At 41.3% G+C, this 19,015-nt stretch overlaps 1 protein-coding gene across 1 annotated transcript in view; it reads right to left on the reverse strand.

Annotated features, from left to right (window-relative positions):
- The window catches only part of MBOAT1 (membrane bound O-acyltransferase domain containing 1), a 55,856-nt gene that overhangs the window by 11,225 nt on the left and 25,616 nt on the right, over nt 1-19,015 (reverse strand). The window contains exons 4-8 of the mRNA XM_009326558.1: nt 16,805-16,900; nt 7,041-7,096; nt 4,852-4,906; nt 1,869-2,052; nt 73-265 (exon numbers count right to left, since the gene is read on the reverse strand). Coding sequence (XP_009324833.1) covers nt 73-265; nt 1,869-2,052; nt 4,852-4,906; nt 7,041-7,096; nt 16,805-16,900 — 584 coding nt within the window. The remainder of the gene's footprint in view (nt 1-72; nt 266-1,868; nt 2,053-4,851; nt 4,907-7,040; nt 7,097-16,804; nt 16,901-19,015) is intronic.

The following is a 19,015-nucleotide window of genomic DNA, read 5'->3' on the forward strand; positions in this document are numbered from 1 at the left end:
GTTTCAGAACCCCTCCCCCCATTTATGAACTTATTTGTTATCTACAAAAATAAGTGACATAGCCAGACTTACCTAACGTCCATGCAAAGTAATACTTTGGTTTTGCTGCCTGTGTTACAACATACAGGTAACCAAGTCTTGACAAGAAGGGTGTTTTATCAAGAAATTCATTATCAATAATATATGCCATAGGAAAGTTCTTGGTAAGTGTCAAGAATAAAATGAGAGATACTAGTGTGATACACAGCTTGTACATCACTGCTCCCTGAAAAGCACAAACAACAATGAAACATTCATTAGAAACATTTCCTTAAGGAAAAAAAAAAAAAAAGGCAGTACTCTTGACTTACAAAAACAATGTGCTTCAAGAACCAATAAAGTTAGCAGTGACAAAGTCGATAATAATTAATTTAGAAGAGGTAACAAAGAAAAGGCCACAGTCAAAGCTTTGGTTTGATTTGTTTTGCTGAGCTACCTACAGATAGCTACAAACAACAATTAGAAGTCAAAATTGGTGATGAACTTCACAAGAGACTCCTACATCAGTTAGTGAAGGTCCTAAAATAAGAAAGGAAACAAACAAAAAAACAAACCCTACAACGTAAAGGAGAAATCTTCCCTATATGGACTGTCATCTCCTGGAAGTCAAAACCATCAGTATTCAGTTCAATAGTAGGTCTTATTGCCCGGCTACCATCCAGAGGTCTTGCTAAAAGTCACCTGTCCAAAAAGTGTACGTCTTATACAGCATGCATACCTTCCCATGATACAGGGTATCTGCTACGCCATGCTGTTTTCTATTACCGCTCCCTAGCTTTCTATATACCAATATTATTGACAATCATGTCAGTAGTTAGAAGCTTGATTTCAAATACACATCAGGAGTAAACTCCCCTTGATACCGTCATAATTAAAAAGGTACTTGGATACCATGTAAAAGTTGACTCATGTTCTCAAAAGACTAATAAAAGTGCAATATACTATTGAAACAAAAATGCATTTTTTGATCTCAAGTAATCTTTTTATATCTTATTCATATTCAGGAATAAATTAATGTGCAATTATCTTTAAATAGTTACAATGCAAATTTTAATATTCTCTTCTGCCTTGCATCTAACACAATACCAGCCTTATTCTGACCTCAGTCAGACTAATGTAAATCAGAAGTGACACCACTGAAGTCAGCAGAAATACAACCGTGTGCAACCGGAATCACGTATGTATAGGCACATACTCAATTTCAGAGGAGATGTTCTGCACACACTCACAAAGCTACACATTCAGTGTCGCCTTAAGGTAAGAGAGAGGAATGTGGTTCTCATGCCACATTATCCTGCCTTACAAGAAGGTCATTTTATAAGAAGATCTTAAGTAATATTAAAAAAAATATAAAATAAAATTAGTGTTAATTGTATGCGAAAAATGACCTCCAAGTCATCTTAAAGTGTGAGATTCTCTTGCAAAGCACCTGGACAAGCTACAGTTTCTGATTAGCTGTGATTCATGTACTTCTAACATCCCCTGCACTACCGGTGAGATTTGACTTTTCTTTTTTCCCCTGACATTTCCTCTTCTGTCTGGAGCTGAACCTGCAGACCATTCCCATCGCTGCACAAAGGACACCCATTAACCAATGACCCATTTTGCAAGCCAAACGCATTTGGGGAATTCAAGAGGAAGACACTAGACCCTTCACCCCTGACCCTGTGATAAAAACAGCAGCCACTTCACAGAAAAAAACCCCGCTGTAACGTTTACTGGGAATATAATCCAAAAATGGTTTTTCTTCTTACTTTTTAATTATGAGAATCATGTACAAAGCTGAACTCTCCTGCAAAGCAATAAATCTTTGTCATTTTGAAACTTACAGTTGGAGAAGGATCAGGAAGTCTGTCATAACCCTTCTGCTTCCAGTTCACTTCTAATAGTTTCATGTGCACATGCCTCCCTTCAATGAAGGCTATATAATCCTTGTAATTGCTGCAAGGCCCAGCTATGACGCTCATAAAATTGAGGAGATAGCTTAAATACTCCAGTAAAGAAGGTCTTGTCCTGTGAAAATCATCCACACACATCAAAACAAAACAAAAAAAAACAAAACAAGGTAAAACACAGCAAAGGCTTTCACGAATGCTTTTTGTTGTACTGTCTGCCTCAGTCCCCAACTCTCTCCTACCACTCTCCCCGCAGCTGAAAGCTCACTCTATCTGTTTTGGAGAAGACGAAGCACAGCCTCTCTTATAGCCCGGTGATGTCTAGCAGATGGCAGTGAGAACAAGGGTAATGTGGAAGTGCTTAAGCTACAGGCGAACGAATGCTACTGATCTGAAAAGTTGTGATCTTATTACTAGAAACATTTTGGCTAAAAACAGTCATGAATTTAAATACCCACTCCCAAACGAATTGACTTGCACATTTTAAACAGGCCAGCAGTACCAGGAGTGAGAAGCTGGTAACTGTTTCTGGACACCTGTCCAGTGTGCCAGGGACCAGTAACAGCTGACAGACCACAAGCTGAGTAGCACAAGTCCCACCAAGCAGTGCAAAGCAGTACCGTGCCTTGCTACGCAAACCACAGGGCAGGGAGGCATTTAAGACCAGGACTCTCAGGCCTGAGAGGAGCTCTCACCCACCCTTCGGTTCAGCCTTTTGAAAAATGGGAAGTGTGATGTGAGACATAAAGGAAGAGAATGAAGAGGCACTCTGTCCTGCTGTGCAAATAAAGGAAGTAATTGCCTGTATTGCATCATGAACAGGAAAAGGAACTAAGGGGAAAAAAAAAACACATAAATCAAAAGACAGCTGAAGATGAAAGTCAAGTCAAGGAGAGTCCATCCTGTTCGTTATTTCCATTTTGCAAGTGCATATTCCCCACAAGTTCCTTGGGGGGGATTAATTTTACATTAGATGTAAAATTAAGAAGATCCACTGTTTGCTACAGATCAATAGGATGGAAAAGAAAGATGCACAGGCCTCTCACCACTAGTGTAATTTGTAAATAAAGCAAGCCAAACAATATATGTGGCTGAAAACACGGACATCTAAATTCTGCAGTGAGATACACAGTGCTCTCCACAAGTGTGCTAACAGTCACCATCCAAGTAAACAAGGAGTCCCCAGATGAGAACAGAAACTAGGGCACAGTGTTTCGAGACTTTCCTGTCCAAGACACAGATGGACACACATAAACCAAAACCCACTGAAAATTCTTTCAGACTATATCATAAATTTCTAGCAGAAAAACTAAGCAACAGTTAAACATTTGCTGTTGCCTACTTCTATTCCGAAGTGGAATTAGTTTGAATAAACAGTTAGCTTAGCCAGGGTTTTCTGCATTCACCCGGCTGGTTATTGTAGCTGTTAATGCCTGAATGATATGTTCTCTGGTGAAAGCATTTCACAGAAAGATGCAGCAAACAATTTGGGGTAAGGCTCATCTTTCTGTTCTGCAAAATCAAGTCCGTGATTTGGGCTTCTGAGCTCTACAGTAAGATTAAAAATAAAGTCATTAGTTTCAGCTTAGATTCTGCACACGGGTGGGTGGGGAGACATGAGCGGGTGGGGAGACATGAGCAATGCATGAAGGAATGTACAGAGGATGAGTGAGAAACAAAAACAGACCAAGAACAGGAGGGAAGACAAAAGGCTGTATTACCAAAGGGGATTTAAAACTCTTCAGTTGCCACTTGTCTACCACTGACACTTGAGCTATTGGCATGTACTTTTCTATTATGAGCTCATCTACTGTACAAGAAAAAAAGCCTGTTTGGCGAGAATTTGACTAGAATTAATCATATGGTCACAAGGGCCCAGTGCAGTTAAACAGTATGCTGTGAGCTTTAAAAATAGACACAAAGCTATGGGTGACACCAAAAGTTATACGAGTCTCCCCACAGGATTTTTGCTTTTCAAGAAATTACTCCCTTCTTACTTTTAGAAGCTCATAGACAGATTTTCTGATAGCTGAATCTTCTGAAGGAAATAATTTCCTTGGCCTTAAACAAACACTTAATGGTGAAAAGTAGTTATGATTCTAAGACTAATTCTGTAACGCTAATTCTTCTTAAAAAAAGAAATTCACCTGCATCCTGCACTTGTATTGAGAGACAAAATAGGAAAAAAAAGGCGTTTAACATTCTGTCTCCCTCTGAAAAATGAGAAGACTAGTCACATAACGTGAAGGACTAGGAGTCCTTCATTAGTCCCAACATTACGGAGGGAGACAGGAAAAGTAAAATTTCAGTGTCCAAAAATTATGGCAAAGAAAAGTAGTACTTGAAGTGTCAGAGTCAAACCAAAATGGATTTTTACTACGCAGTGCTTTGCTGACAGAGGAGGAAGTGTTCTACTTGGGAAAATAACATATCACAGATAGGATGAAGACAGCAGCCAAAAACTCCATACAGTATAGTCTTAGCCGAAATATAAAAGGGTTGATTCAGTGAAGACTAGTTTTGTTGCATGTGGAGTATATATTTACGTCAATGAGATGTTGCCAAGTACTTCAGTGCTTTACTGACCAGCACAGGGTGATAAAGGCAGAAGGCCTGGATTGAAGAAATAAGGACTATAGCAGAGAAGTATGTTTGTGTAAGGAGGGCACTGACAGCAGCATTACAAAAACAAAACTGCTCAAGCAAATTGAAAAAACAGGTAGGGCTTTAGGCTTATCATGGACTGGAAAGAAGCAGGGAACATTTTCATGGCCAGGCCACTAAGTTGGTCCTGACATTGCAAAGGGAAAAATAAAAACAAAAAAACAAAACAAAACAAACAAACAAAACCCCCACACCACCCTAAATTTCTTCGGATGAAATTACACACAAATCACTAGGGGAATTAAATTCTTACTTTACAGCAAGCCGATTTTGCTCAGCAGTGAGTTCCTCAGCTTGTCGCCCTATTCCTAGAGAGAAAGAAAAGTCACGTTAGATCTTTCCGAAAGCCAAACAGTGAAAGCTATCCCCAAAGCCTTATGTTTGCATCCCACAGATAACTTTCTAAAGCCATAAGCTTCAAGAATTCTATGTCACAGGCAGCTGTAACACAGCTCAATTCCTAACTTTTAGGTCAAGTATATTCCTGTTCTACCCTACCTCTTTACCCAGTTCCTTACCTTATTCCCCCTTTCTCACCCTTGCTATGCTTTCAGGAAGAGCAGCCATAGTATTCCCAACACGCACAACGCAACTCGCAATGCCACCAACTGGCAGCGACCCCCAGCAGCCTCTACTAACAGTCCTGGGCTGGAAAAATCTCTGTTCCCAGAAGCCGCTGGCTCATTTAAGCACAAGCCTCCCGCTGGCTCCTTGGTGAGAAATGGAGCATTTCACAGCAGGAGGAGTGGGCAGTGGAAGAGAAACGGGCTCTCAGGAAACAGAAGCTCCACTGGTGTGAACGAGCAGCCTGGCAGCCTGCTGCTGGAGCAAGCTAAACACACACATCAGTAATGCCCCAGGAAAACTATGGAAAAATCTTGTGTGATGGCCAGTGCGTAAACAGATGTTGCTCATAGCAAAGATCTCAAAACCTTCACTCCGCAGCTTTAGCTGCGCATACTGTGAGGAATCCCACTGGCTTCAGCAGAACAACTCACCATGGGATGAGTCACAGCACTTGATGCTGAGCATGCATTTATACATCTTCACTAGATCAGGGATTTGGCATCAATTAACACTACTGTTCTAAATCTACTGGCCATAATTACCAATACACACACACAAGACCCATTTCCTAAAAAGACTGCTGATAAGCTGCTTATTTCCATTCTCTCTCTGCTATTTCAGTTCAGAAATACTGGGAGGGCACGAGTTCCAGGGAAACAATTAAGCACTTAATTACTTAAACGGCTGGGTATTTTGTTTGTCTGTTTCCATTTATGGGCAGCTGTGTTAAATTTTTACCAATAGAGATTTGTCAGTAACACCTGAACTGCAAGCTGCCTCCATTTGATCAACTGCTCCATATATGGATGTTCACAATGTAAGGAGCCTTTCCCACCATCATTAATCTGTAGGATTTCTGGTTTGCTTAAAATGCTCCCACCTCTGCTGTTATCTTTTCCTTTCTGTCCGTTCACCTTCAATATTCTAGGTGTGCATCTAGGCTGCACACCACTGTGGCACGCAGCAATACCTGAGCTGGCTAGCTTAAATAACAGAAGCAGAGAAGCCCCAGCAACATGAATGTCAACAACAAGGTCAATTAGCCAAGCTTCAAGCTGCACCCATTATAGCCAGCTAAAAGCATTAGATCCACTTGTGTAAACTTGGCTTGTGAACGGTGACAGACCCTGCAGTCTGTGGTGTGGCCATCACCTAAAGCCTAGATCATAACAACTCCATAGCAGGCTACTTAGTCACACACATTTTACAAGGCAATGGGCCTCAGACCATCAGAAATTCACACTGCAACATCAGTAGACATGAGCAATAATGGTACTGATGACAACTGACATTTCTAGCCTTTGCACTGTACTAGACACAGGCATTTTACTGGGAAATAATAGTGCTCTTTGTCACAGCACAGCATAAGACTGAAGACGATGTTATTTTGCTTGCAACTGTGCTTCTCCCAGCACTGGGAAAAAGCTATTGAATTCCATCCCTTGCAACTTATGGAGTATACTATCACTGAATATATCAGTGATAGCATATTTTTGCTACATTAACATTAATGACTGAACCTATGTATCAAACACAACTCTTGATTTCTGAGAATCAAGAACAGCTTCAGAGAGCTTAATGGAGATGCACTGTAGCATCTAAACAGCAGATTCTGGTACTACCTAAAATCCAAACTGGGCCCCAAGGAAGCAGAGCCCCCAAAGGGGAAAGCAGTTGTCTTCGTTACTGCAAAGACAGTTTGATCCTAGAGAACTGATCAAACCTTGAAGTTTCTCATTTTCCTCCACAAAGCATTTTTCTTCTTTATTTGGAGCAACTTGCTGAACTACATTCATCCACTCCATAACTCAACCACAGATTGCGCTGGAATAAAAAGGCTGTCTTCAGGCCATGGGAAGAGATTCCTTTTCTTACCGTCATGTAACTGGCATGCAAGTGTTGTGATCTTCTGTGTAATTATCATCAGCGGACTATAAACAAAGACAGAAACAACAGTTACATGTCTTGTAATACAAATTATTCCCAACTTTCTTACTGAACGTCTTTATCCTTTTAAGAGGCATAACTGTATTAGCAACAAGTGGAAAACATCCAATTAAAACTGAAGGAGGAACTCAGGCATAAGACAATTGCCTGGGTTCAAAACAATGCCACAGTAACTTGCACTGGAATTTTTAATTGCTAAGTGCGCACAAAGCCTTATTTTATGCCTCCCCATCCTGCAGCACTGCAAATTGTAATTCAAAAGAAATCGCACCACTAGGAAACACCAGCTTCTGCAGTCCACTGGGCTTCCTTTCAGGCAAAGGCCAAATTCAAGCCCCATACGATACAACACTAGAACACAGCAATGCTGCTGTAACATAACTCTGGCTCTTCTTACTGTTACTCTCCTATTGTCTGTCTCCTCAGTGCCCTAAAAAAATGTCGACTCTGCAGATACACATGCTTATTTCCCCACATGAATAGCCCTATCAATTAGGGCTACGTGCAAATACCAGAATAGCTGTCAGCACAGCAGTTTCCCACTTGCTTCTTGGCCATGCAACTGCCTTGTGGACAGCCTGTCCAAGATGTACCATCCAACTGGGAGCGTTCGGGCATGTGGGATCTGGAGCCTCCCGAAAACATGAGGTAGCTGTACCTGAGCCACGCTTACAAGCTACAACAACCCAGCAGCTTGGGGCCAACCAAACAAGCAGCATAGAAATAGCCACTACGTTCAATAGGGCTGCTTACACCTCACATATCCAGCTTTACAGAGCTTCTTAGCACTATAGGCAAATGTGACCTGCTGCAGCCAAGGAATAGAAAAAAGGCAAAACTCAGCTTGGTGGCATCAGGAGCTGGTCCCATGAGGGTAAAGGACACAGCCAGGAGCATTCAGAGGTACGTAAGAAGAAAGAAGGGGGGAAAACCATGGGGACAACTAACCAGTCCCTCGTAGGCAGAGGCTCCCGGGCTAATTGTGGTCCATATACAGCTTCTAATGGCTGTGGAGCCCTGAAAACAAAACCCGGCACTGAACACCTGTAATCTGGAAGGACCCATGGCAGGCAAAGTGAGGGACGAGCACCTGCTAACACCGCCTCTCCCCATCTCTCTGACACTGGGGACAGCAGCACAGGGTGCCCAGATCTCACACTACTTACGAGACCTTCACAACCGCAAGAGCCAGGAGGTTGTAATGGGTGATGAGGATACATCATTATTTTAAAAGCATTAATTGTGATGATTATATGTAAAACTAGTTCCACAGAAGAGATTTGTCTTCGCTGAGGATTAATACAATGGATTGTTTCTCAATTTGGTGATAAGTTATCAACATAAACCATACAGAGGTTTCTGCTTAAACACAAATGATGTCTTCAACATGGAAATTAAAACCTGAGTTTGTGTACGTGCTATTTACAGAGTTTGACCGATATTTGGAACTTTTTAAAGAGACATAGATGATTACTCCAAATATTATGGCTATTCATTTTAAATATTGTAACGTACTTTCTGGAATTCAATGAAAGAAAAAAAGCTGAAGGCTTTTTTTTAGTTTGAGCACTGTATTTTCCCCACCGATTTCTCAAGGTAAGAAAAAAAAGTGAAAGTTCCATTCAATGATATCAGTGTCTAAAATAGCAGTCAAGTATTCATGTTCTGCAGAGATTTTTCAAGAGATTCTGAATCATCCTTGACTAAATTGACCTACTGGTTACAATCAAATATAAACCCAATGGCTAAGATAATGGCAATCTGATTATCCCACTATGATAAATCAACCTGATTTTCAAGATAATTAATATGCTGATCATGGTAAACAAGAATACTGGAAAAAGACATTTTTTCACTGTAAGCAGTCTTTTTTTTTTTTTTTTTTTCAAATACTAAATATGGCTGATCTTTTTCAAGAGTCCACATGTAATTCTGCGTGGGTAGAGTAATTTGCATTTTCTATCCAAAAACAGAGAACATGCAATATCAGCCAATTTCTTAATCAGAAACTATTTTTATCATTTCAGTGGTCTCTATTTGAAATGTTGGTAAAAAAGCTTGCACATAAAATCCAGAACAAGCTTAAATATACACAGATCTGGAATACAACCGTAACACAAGGGTTTGTACAGCAGCTCTCCTTGGCTCACCTAGACCATTGATTGCAGCTAAGGAATGGACAAATTCAACAACGACTTTTCACCTTCCAGACAACTCTGATATTGTGAAACAGTCATTCTAATTTTTAGTCCAATTCATCTTTCAAGAAAAGTTATTTATAAGCTGTTTTCACCATTATATTCAACATCTTATTTCTCAAAGTAGATTTTCCCATTCAAACAAAATTTAGCTTTGCTTTCAAAGATACATAAATCCCAATCCTTTAAGCATATGAAAAAGCAGATTTTTTTAATCCTTAAGAGATACAGAGGCTGTCAGTGAACCAGCAGTTCTACTGCAATAAACACAGATTTTTATTTTGTCAGTGCTTGAACTTTTAGATTTATGGGTGAACACTAACACTTGTTTCAAATTGGTTCAATTTGTTGCATATGTTTCTTACGGCAAGCACTTTATGCCAATATTGAAGTGGGTAACTTTAAACCTCAGGCTCAGAGCCAAAACCGCATGCCTTTAAGTGCCTAAATTTAGACACTTGTCTTAGAAAATTGAGCCCCCCGCCTTAAGCCAGAGAGAACAAAAATGCAAACAATCCTGATGTGCTGATTAACTGAGGGAAGCAGAAGTGCAGCCTGCACTAAAGTCATACAATGTATAAACACAGAGAAGAGAGAGGTTCTCTTCATCTATATTAGGAATTCATTGCCTCATTGATGGCACATTGTAACCCGGCAGAACAAGTCAACCTCTCTTGTACTTTAATCAGAAAAGACGGATGGTCTAGCCTCCCTCAAATCCCAACTCCAGAGGAGACAAGCGAGCACAAAAGTGATGCTGCTGACACCATGGGTGGGAGGGACACCCATAAAGTGCATCTGAGATACCTTCAGTTCTCCCTCCTGCCATCATCGTATTATACATTTACGTATAATACCACTGCCCAGGGAAGTGGTTGAGTCCCCATCCCTGGAAGTATTTAAAAGACGGGTAGATGAGGCGCTTAGGGACATGGTTTAGTGGGCATGGTGGTGTTGGGTCGACGGTTGGACTCGATGATCTTAGAGGCCTCTTCCAACCTTAATGATTCTATGTATCTCTTCTATACCCCACTCACAAAGGCGGAAACCGGCTGTACAGTGGCAATGAGATGACACCCTCTAAATCTTTCACAAGATCAGTATCAGATATCATTAAACGCTTCACACAAAGGGTAAGCAAGGTTTCAGGTGAACAGGGAGCATCTTCCTCCTCCCTCACCCACCTACCATTCCCGCCCTGACTCCATCTCACTGGGGGACCAAGCCTTCGCTGCAGGAAAGGGCAGAGCACAACAAAGCAATAGCAGTGCTGGAGCTCTGTCGTCTTCTGGCACCCCTCTGGGGTGTGGGGGCCCCCCACCTTCTGCACACCCACACCTGTCCCACTCCTCCCTGGGGACTCACCAATCTCATCACGTACACACACACAGAGCAAGTCTAAGACTGTTTTTGTTTCTTCAGAATGAAAAACAGTCCTTTCCCCCATATTTGCAAAACAATGCATGAGGACGCAAGTCCTGAATCAATACTAAAAATTAGATAAGAAAAATACTTTTAATTTAGGGGGAAAAAAATTAATATCATCATTTCCTAAATACACAGGAGTTCTGATTATTAAAACTTGGCAATACCAGAGTATTGAATTGTCATTTATGTTCAGCCTTTCAGGTAACCTCTAATTTTAAACAGCAATAAAACATTGAACAAGTTAATATGTAAAATATGGCATCATATCACATATAGTCAACTGTTTCTGACATGATAATATTTTAAACCTCAGACTCTACTGGAAAAAAAGCCAGAAGTGCTGCAAACAAGAAGGGGAGTTAACAAAGCTATAAAACTTCCAATAATTTTTCTTTCTCCCAAATCTTGAGAGATGCACAGGTTATTGGGAGTGGGGCAAATTATTAGGCTGAATTTAAAAAGAAAATCTACCTACTATACTTGCGTTTACAGACGAAGCATGAAGATCTACCCCTAGAAACAGGGCATTTGAAATAAAACACATGTTTAAGAAGCCTAAATGACTTGAACTCAATCATATTTGAACACCTTCCAACCGCTTTGCAGCTACACGCTAAGTGCTATGATTCTACATCCTCTACATGCACTACAGTTACAAACTAGCACAGAAGCACAGAATCAGATTTACCTGTGGCCCAATTTTTTTCTCCCCCTCTATGTTTTATACATTGGCTAAGAGTTTAATCTCAGGTTGTAGCTGCATTGTACCTCCTACACACAAACCGCAGTGGCCAATTTTTAATTAAAAAAACCCAAAACATCAAGAAATTGTCCCGGGGGTCAGTATGAAATATGAAACTTCAACAAATAAACAAAAACCAAAATTGCCTTTACCTTCAGTTAGATGCCTTGAAAAATAACACAAGGCAAAGACGCAACAGTTTACAAAGAATGCTCAATAGAGGGGTTTACCCCCTAATTAAACCTCCCAAATGAAAACATACCAGTTAATGTCATTTTTAAACATGGCTTGCCCCAATGTAATAAATTTGCCCAGAAGCACAGGCCACTGGAACTAAAGATGTCAGCACCGGTTGCAGCCTGCTGTGGGGATCCTCCCCGTATCACAGGCTGGCTTCTGCACTGAGCAAGCTTTGATGCTTATGAGAGAAGAGACGTTTACCAAGCAGAGTCTGCCTGACCTTAGGTAATCCCATGGAGGAGTCTGGCACACACTCGCTAGAAATAGTTTCCACTGACCTGATTTCACTAAGAGAGGAGGTGGAGTCAAAAGGCTCATTGCAGACAAGACTCCAAAACAGCAAATGTTTATTTCAGGTTTATCTCTCTAGCTCTGAAGCCATGATGAGAAGTTCACACAGTCACACTCTGCTACAACATGAACGGTGCTGCCGAGGGGATCACCGAGCCAGAGACGCCACAGCGACTTCACTGGCAACGGGCTCTTACTTCTGCTTTTGACAGTAAAATGAAGTGCTGAAGCACACAGAGGAAAAATATTTTACTAAACACGCTCATACCTCCAAAGCAATTTCCAGTTTGCTTCATGTGTTTTTCTGGTGAAAGCTCCCAAAGAGCGTTTCTTACACCTTCATGATAGAAGCATTTCACTTAAAAGAATATTTACTTCTGGAGAAGTGCCCTGGGATGCACTAGATATGTGGAACTTTCCAGTACTGCCTGCCTGCTTGAATTCTGGCTAATTCCCATATTGCGGCTCTTGCAGGGCTTCTGTGTAACCAATGGTAAGTGATCTCAGTGCAGTTTCAAGCAGACGAATGCCCAGCAGAGCAGCCAAGCAGCGAGCGGGCACGGAAAACTGGCTGACCTCCTCTTACTCACCCTCTGCACGTGTGCTACTGTACTGCCTCTGGGGACTTGCCACCGACCCAAGTTACCCAGAGCTGCTGGAACATACACTGCAGGCAACATATTGCACTTGATACATTTAAAAGACAAGAAAATAAAAATAACCAACTGAACTCGCCAGACCAGTTACTATTTCTGCATTGTGTTTTAACATGGTAACAGACTACATCTATGTTCGTTTCCATCAGCAAATGTATTTCCTTTGTAAAAAATGGCTGTTGTACCTTTGTTCCTTTCTTTTGTGGTTGATACTAAGCCACTGAGAGGGGAAAAACCAGCAACAAAGCACTAACCACCCAACAAAAATTCACTGCCCTGAAGTGACACTTGTTACTGAGGTATCTGCTTATATGGCTTTTCGAGAGGGCTCTTTCAACGACCATCCCTTTCTAAGCGGTTTGCTGAGAATGCTGCTGCTGTTCTGCATTTGGGACAGAGCAAAAACATAAAGATGTCTATTCCTTCTGGAGAGTGATGTCCACCAAAACACTCAGGTAAGAGGTACAGATTTGACACCTGTAGGGAAGAAAACTGCTCAAGTCTCCCTTGATAAATCAGCTCTGGTCTCTCTAAGACCAACAGAAGATTGAAAGCAATGCCAGTGTTTGTGGCGATTTTCACAAACAGACTTTCTTTTCTGTAAGGAATGGCACCAAGAAACTCGCATATGTACGATCGTTCCCTGACATTCACCAAATGAGCTACAACATTAGGAAATTTTGCTCAGAGAATTCAAAGAGGAAACCAAAAAGCTCTATGGTCTTAATCAAGCAAAGGATTAAAGCAGACACAACTTCATATGGGTGAGGAGGAGCTCCTCTGAATCCCGTCCAGATGATCATATGCATATGGCATTTGTTCAATGTAGCTTGCTAGATTGAAACCATATCTATTACTAGTTTCCAAAAATCCCAATCAAGATCCCTTGATTTATTTTAAGCTAATTTCTCCCTAAAGCCATAGTACTACTATACTCGGTCTGAGCCTGTGATACAAAGAAAAACCCCAAACTGTATGTTAGTATTACCATTTTTATAAAGTTCTATAGAAACCAGGCAACTTACCAGCATAATCCTCTTAGCATAAAGAAGAAATGAGAGAGAGAAAGAGAGAGAGAAAGAGTTAGGATTTAGGATTCCTAGGTACAATGTATAAATGCTATGGCAAACCAAGCAAAGTAAAATAGGCATGTTTCTCTCAAAGACTGATTTGAATTAAGGGGGAACCACAGCATTCAGTTATTTTACAATTAGTGTTCAAAAATGAATAGTTTTCTTTGAGAAAGTAGTCAGGAGAAAATTCCTAAATTATGTCACCACATTTTTGTGAAATAAAATAACCGAAAGAACTTTGATAAAATATATATACATTTTAAAAAAAGTAATTAAAATTAAAGTGTAGCAAACTGGAACTGGTTTTCATTAAAACCTGGCATGTAGTTTTAAAAAAAATTGACTTTTCCCTAACTACTATGCAATACATGAAACACTCTTAAATCAAAAAATTGCTGCAAGCAGCTTGAGTACAGTTTTGATTGTGGGAGTCACTGACCAAACCTACCCTTTGCATGAGTTAGAAGAATTAGCTAGTCATCAGTTTCCTTACTTCTTAACCTTGAAGTGGTGAGCCACACTTTGATTTTCCAGTTTACTTAGGACATGACTCAAAACTTACCTTGTTCTCCGTCCATCTCTACCTGTATTTTACAAGCTGTGTTCTCAAAATGGGGCAATTCCAAACAAATAGCACAACCAACTATTACTAAAGAACCAAAAAAATACATTTGCAAGCACACATCAGGCAGCTTATGCATGCAAACTGTTAAGTGCACAACGCAGGTCAAGAGAGCAAATGAGGTGTGCCAGCTCTCAGCACCAACGTTGGGAAACACTCATCTAACATCTGGCTCGTCACTTTAGGGAACTGACACTGGAAAGCTGATGGCACTAGAACTGGCTATGTGCCTATGTGATGTGGATTAAAACTTCCTCCTTGCAATCAGATATCACCAGAGACTTACGAGATACTGAGACCTCAAATACAAGCCAGCAGATGACAGGCTTTTTGTTCTCTCTTAAAGATTCCCTTAAATCCAGCGTTTTGCCTTCTCAGTGTATATCCCCAGCCACGTTCGCCCAAAAGCGTGGGAGGCTGGAGGGAGATGGGCATCGCTCCATGGATTCTGTCTTGGTTGTTTCTGAAGTCCTGAAGGAGAACTTTAAGGCCATCCTCCCGGTCAGAAGCCTGTCTGAATGCTTCCCTATTACCATATGCAATAGATGTAGAATCATCAAACATGGGAGAATGAGCAAGAGGAGGTTCAGTTGCTGCTCATACATGGTAAAACAGCGGTCAGGGAGTATATTTTGTCTCTCTGTGTCATCCCATCTGTTTAGGTATGTGCAGAAAGCCTCAGTGGGCACATATTACTTACAGCTGAGGAAAACAGGTTTTAAGACAGGTTTAGGAGGCTGACCTGGATTTGAGCACTTTGCATTGCAAATTTTTATTAATACCACTACAATATTTTTATTTATTGTTAGTTTTTAAAATATACCATGAAGATGTAGTTCATATCCATACTACACTTCCCAGTTGGTTACTACTTGGCAGTTTTATGTTTGACTGAAGTTTAAGAATTGGTTTATATCTTAAAGCATCAGGACAAAATCAAATAACAGAGTAAGTTCAGGTATTATTCTTTCAGTACCATTATTATCCTCAAGCTCATCATTAGATAAAAGTAGCTCCCTTTTCATCAAGGGAGCAGAAAATGCTACCTAGTCTACAATATAAGCAACCACCATTCCTCCTCTTCCATCCCCAGTCTCAGCTGGATCTTTATTAAATGTCTTCAGAGAGAGACTGCTAATATGCCTCACAGTGCATTTCTGAACACACTATTCCGAAAAGCATGCTCTCTCGTATTTCTGTCTCTGTCTCATACACACACAGAGCTATACCATTCCAATCCCATTTATAGGCTTCTTGGTGTGTCATGCTCTTTCAGGACATGCTTTTGTGTATTAAAAGAACCGCAGAAAAAATTACAGAACTAAATTTCTCTAAATGTATGAGTTCCCATTTCTGCCCCCTCCTCTAAGAAAAAAACCTCAAAAGTCTCAGAAGAACTTCCCCCCCACAATTTAATTAAATGCTTCAACCCACCACCACCTCACACAGAGACACATGCACACAGACAGCAAAAAGCTCCAGTTGCCTGTAAGAAGACAGGGGCTTGGAAGAGGCATCTGTAACTTACTGTGCCAGCTTACAGAGGTTTTTCATAGTATGTTACTAATTACTCTGTATTCAAGACATTCAATTAAACAAGTGGAATACGGATTAGCACACTGTTTTTAAATCATGCAAAAGTACACTTTCCTCTCATAAACAAAATACATAGTTAGCTGTCTATATTTTTGCAAAGCATCCTCTACTGCTTCAGTGGAATGAAATAGATACTACAGCGTATATGAAAAACACTGTTCCACAGAAATGCATGGCATATAAAAAGCCACGCTATTTAAACGGCAGCCACAACCTGCCCCTGTGAGAGAACCCGTAAGACTGGCACTGAGAGGGAAAGCTGATCTCATGTCTCTCTGCCCAGGTTACCCACCCACCTCCCAGCTCCCCCAGCCACTCACCCCCTGCCCAAGCCCTCCTCTCCCGCCCGCTGGAGTGCCTGAGGTGGGAAACACCTTCCCAGCTGGGGCATCAAGATAAATCAGAACAGGGGAAAGGATGACCCACAGCCGACGGCTGTGCCTATGAAGGTGGGAGGAGGGCAGCCCACCCCACCTCTCAGGACAGACCACCAGGGACCGGAGCACCAGCCATGCCGCTCACCAAGGCTGTAAGTGCTCCTCCAGCTCCAGCGAGCGACTGTGCAGACTTACCCTCCCAGGCTGCTCTAGGTGGAAGTCTAGCTAACCAAGCTCTACCTTCCTAACTAGGTAGTGCCTAGTAAGAAAACAGCAGAAACAACGAGTCAATGCAAAAATCACACAGTGTTTATTCCTTCCTTAAAAAAAAAGTCTTAGAAAAAGCTTAAGGGAAACAAAATTGCAGGCACTCCCCAGGTAACATAAAAATTATTCCTAAAACGTACCAAATTTAACTAATACTAATTGACACAGGACCCAGCTTGCAGACTCACAAGCAAAGACTCACCCGGAAAAATCTGTAGTGAGAATACCATAATGAAATATGTATATTCGGCTTATGTGGCACAACGTGAGGTATCCCATAGCTACGACAAAGGAGTACCTAAAAACACAACATACAGAACACATAGTTACCAACACAAGTACTAACAAGAACTAGAATCACTCAAATTGGGTTTCGGCTTGTTTAGGAGTGGAGTTTGATTTTTGCAAATTAGGTTGTTAACAAGTCTGTCACAAGACCCGGCAGAAATTTTCAAAGAGGACTGATGGTTTTGTGTACCCAGCCGAAACATTACGGAGGTGTCTCCTCACACTGGGGATGGGGAAAAAGAAAAGAAGAAATAGGATCACTTCTAAGTTGGGAATTTAAATTTCAGAGTTCCCACCCTCACGTATTATTTTGAAATTTCTGTCTGACTAAAGTATTTGAAACCAGATGATACTGTATATGCATCGCTGAAGCTATCCATTGCCTTTTTTATCTGTAAATGTTCTTTATTTACATGTACAACTCTTCCTCAGATCTACCAGAAACTAAAATATTTCAAGTTTAAGATACTTTCTCTCTTCTGATTTTGTATAAAGGCAGATAATGACACATAGCCTAATCTTTTCAGCTCTAAATGCTGAAAGATGTCCCCTTCCAGAAGAAGCATTCCTTAAGTGGAGCTTGACAGATTCACTCTCTGTTTTTCAAGATGATCGTAAAATTATGTTAGGCAGGACAGTAGCATGACTCTTTCTATCTTAAGAGTTGAATGGTGTGAGGACTGGAGGCGTTGCAGCATCTAAGTGGGGCAGATGCAGCCTTTCCTACAACTAACTTCTCCCTGTATTTACCCGAGCAAGAAAGAGGATACTGGGGAGGTAAGAAGCAGATGGGTATTTGGAAACAAGACTGACAAATGAAGCAAACTAGACAGTGCAACAGAGAGCTGGGACACCAGAATGAAAGGCTTGCATCCCATGGACAGGCCAGCACCAGGTCTACTGGTGTCCCCTGCATCAGGAAAAGATAGCCACGTGGAGAAGAAGATGCAAAGACCTACAGAGGAACAAGACTACACATCCTACACACCCAGCAGAGCTGAGCCATGGGAGGTCAGGCAGGCTGGTAGCACACGCTTGCCAAGTGGGGTCCCCCCAGACCCATGGGAGGATTGATTATGGTGGGGATCTAAAGATGAAATCAAGCAAGAGGAACAGTCACCAGACAACTGAAAATGAGCCAGGTCTCTGTCAAATCATGGCTGGCTTTAAAAGAAATGAGTTTTTCCTCCCTGGGGACTAATAAAGTGCAGTGTGAATGACAGTGATGGATTGCAAGGCAACCTGCAGGTCACGTGGCCCACAGCAAACAGCTGGATGAAATGCAGGCTGAGGGGACATGACAGCTTCTTCAGGAGATTCAGGGCAGAAATTATCTTATTTTATCTCAGTCAGGCATCCAAGTCCAGCCTCAGTGAGGTCCTCGGGCTCCCTCTCATCGACGGAGAATGGCAAACATCCCTCCAACGGCAAATCACCCAGCTCAGACGTGTAACTGTGATAGATGGGATGAAGCATTTAAAATAAGCCTCAGTGCTTAAAAGTGGCTTTAAGTGTAAAGCACCTAGATTGAAAGGGAGGTGAGCAGGGAGACATATACTGAATTGCTGCTGCAGCTGGGAACATTTCTGATGCTGGATTAGTTTGTCCATTTATAGGCCTTGAAGGCTGGCAGCCTCACCAGAGAGCAAACTAGCAGAAAATAACCAGGGAAAGGAGCATGCAGGTCAAACTATGCAGTTTCTTTATTTCATTCGTTCACTTCCACTTGGGTTTTGGGGGGACAAAAGCCAAGTCTTGGAGCCCCACTATGAAGAATCCAGTGCTCTTACAGACCCTCTGTATGAACAGGTCCAGCCCTTAAACTGGCATTCTTCAAGTTTATTCTCAAGCAGCTTGAATACACTGTTATTTTGCCAAAATTAATAATGTGGATGTACTTTGAGTCACACTGCTATGGCTAGTGGAATACAGTAGAAAAGTCCTAACCCAATCCTCCCAGCCCTCCTAAGGTTTTTCAGCATGTTGGATTGCTCTTTCACATTGACTCAAATCAACACATGACTATCTCGCAGCAGTGGGTGACATTATATGAACCGGCTTAATTTGTGTTGCAGTACACAGCTATTTTTCCCATTGTGAGTAACTGGCTAAACAGTAAGAGTGA

The sequence above is a fragment of the Pygoscelis adeliae genome, unplaced genomic scaffold (assembly GCF_000699105.1).
Source record: "Pygoscelis adeliae isolate BGI_AS28 unplaced genomic scaffold, ASM69910v1 Scaffold186, whole genome shotgun sequence".
Lineage (NCBI taxonomy): Eukaryota > Metazoa > Chordata > Aves > Sphenisciformes > Spheniscidae > Pygoscelis > Pygoscelis adeliae.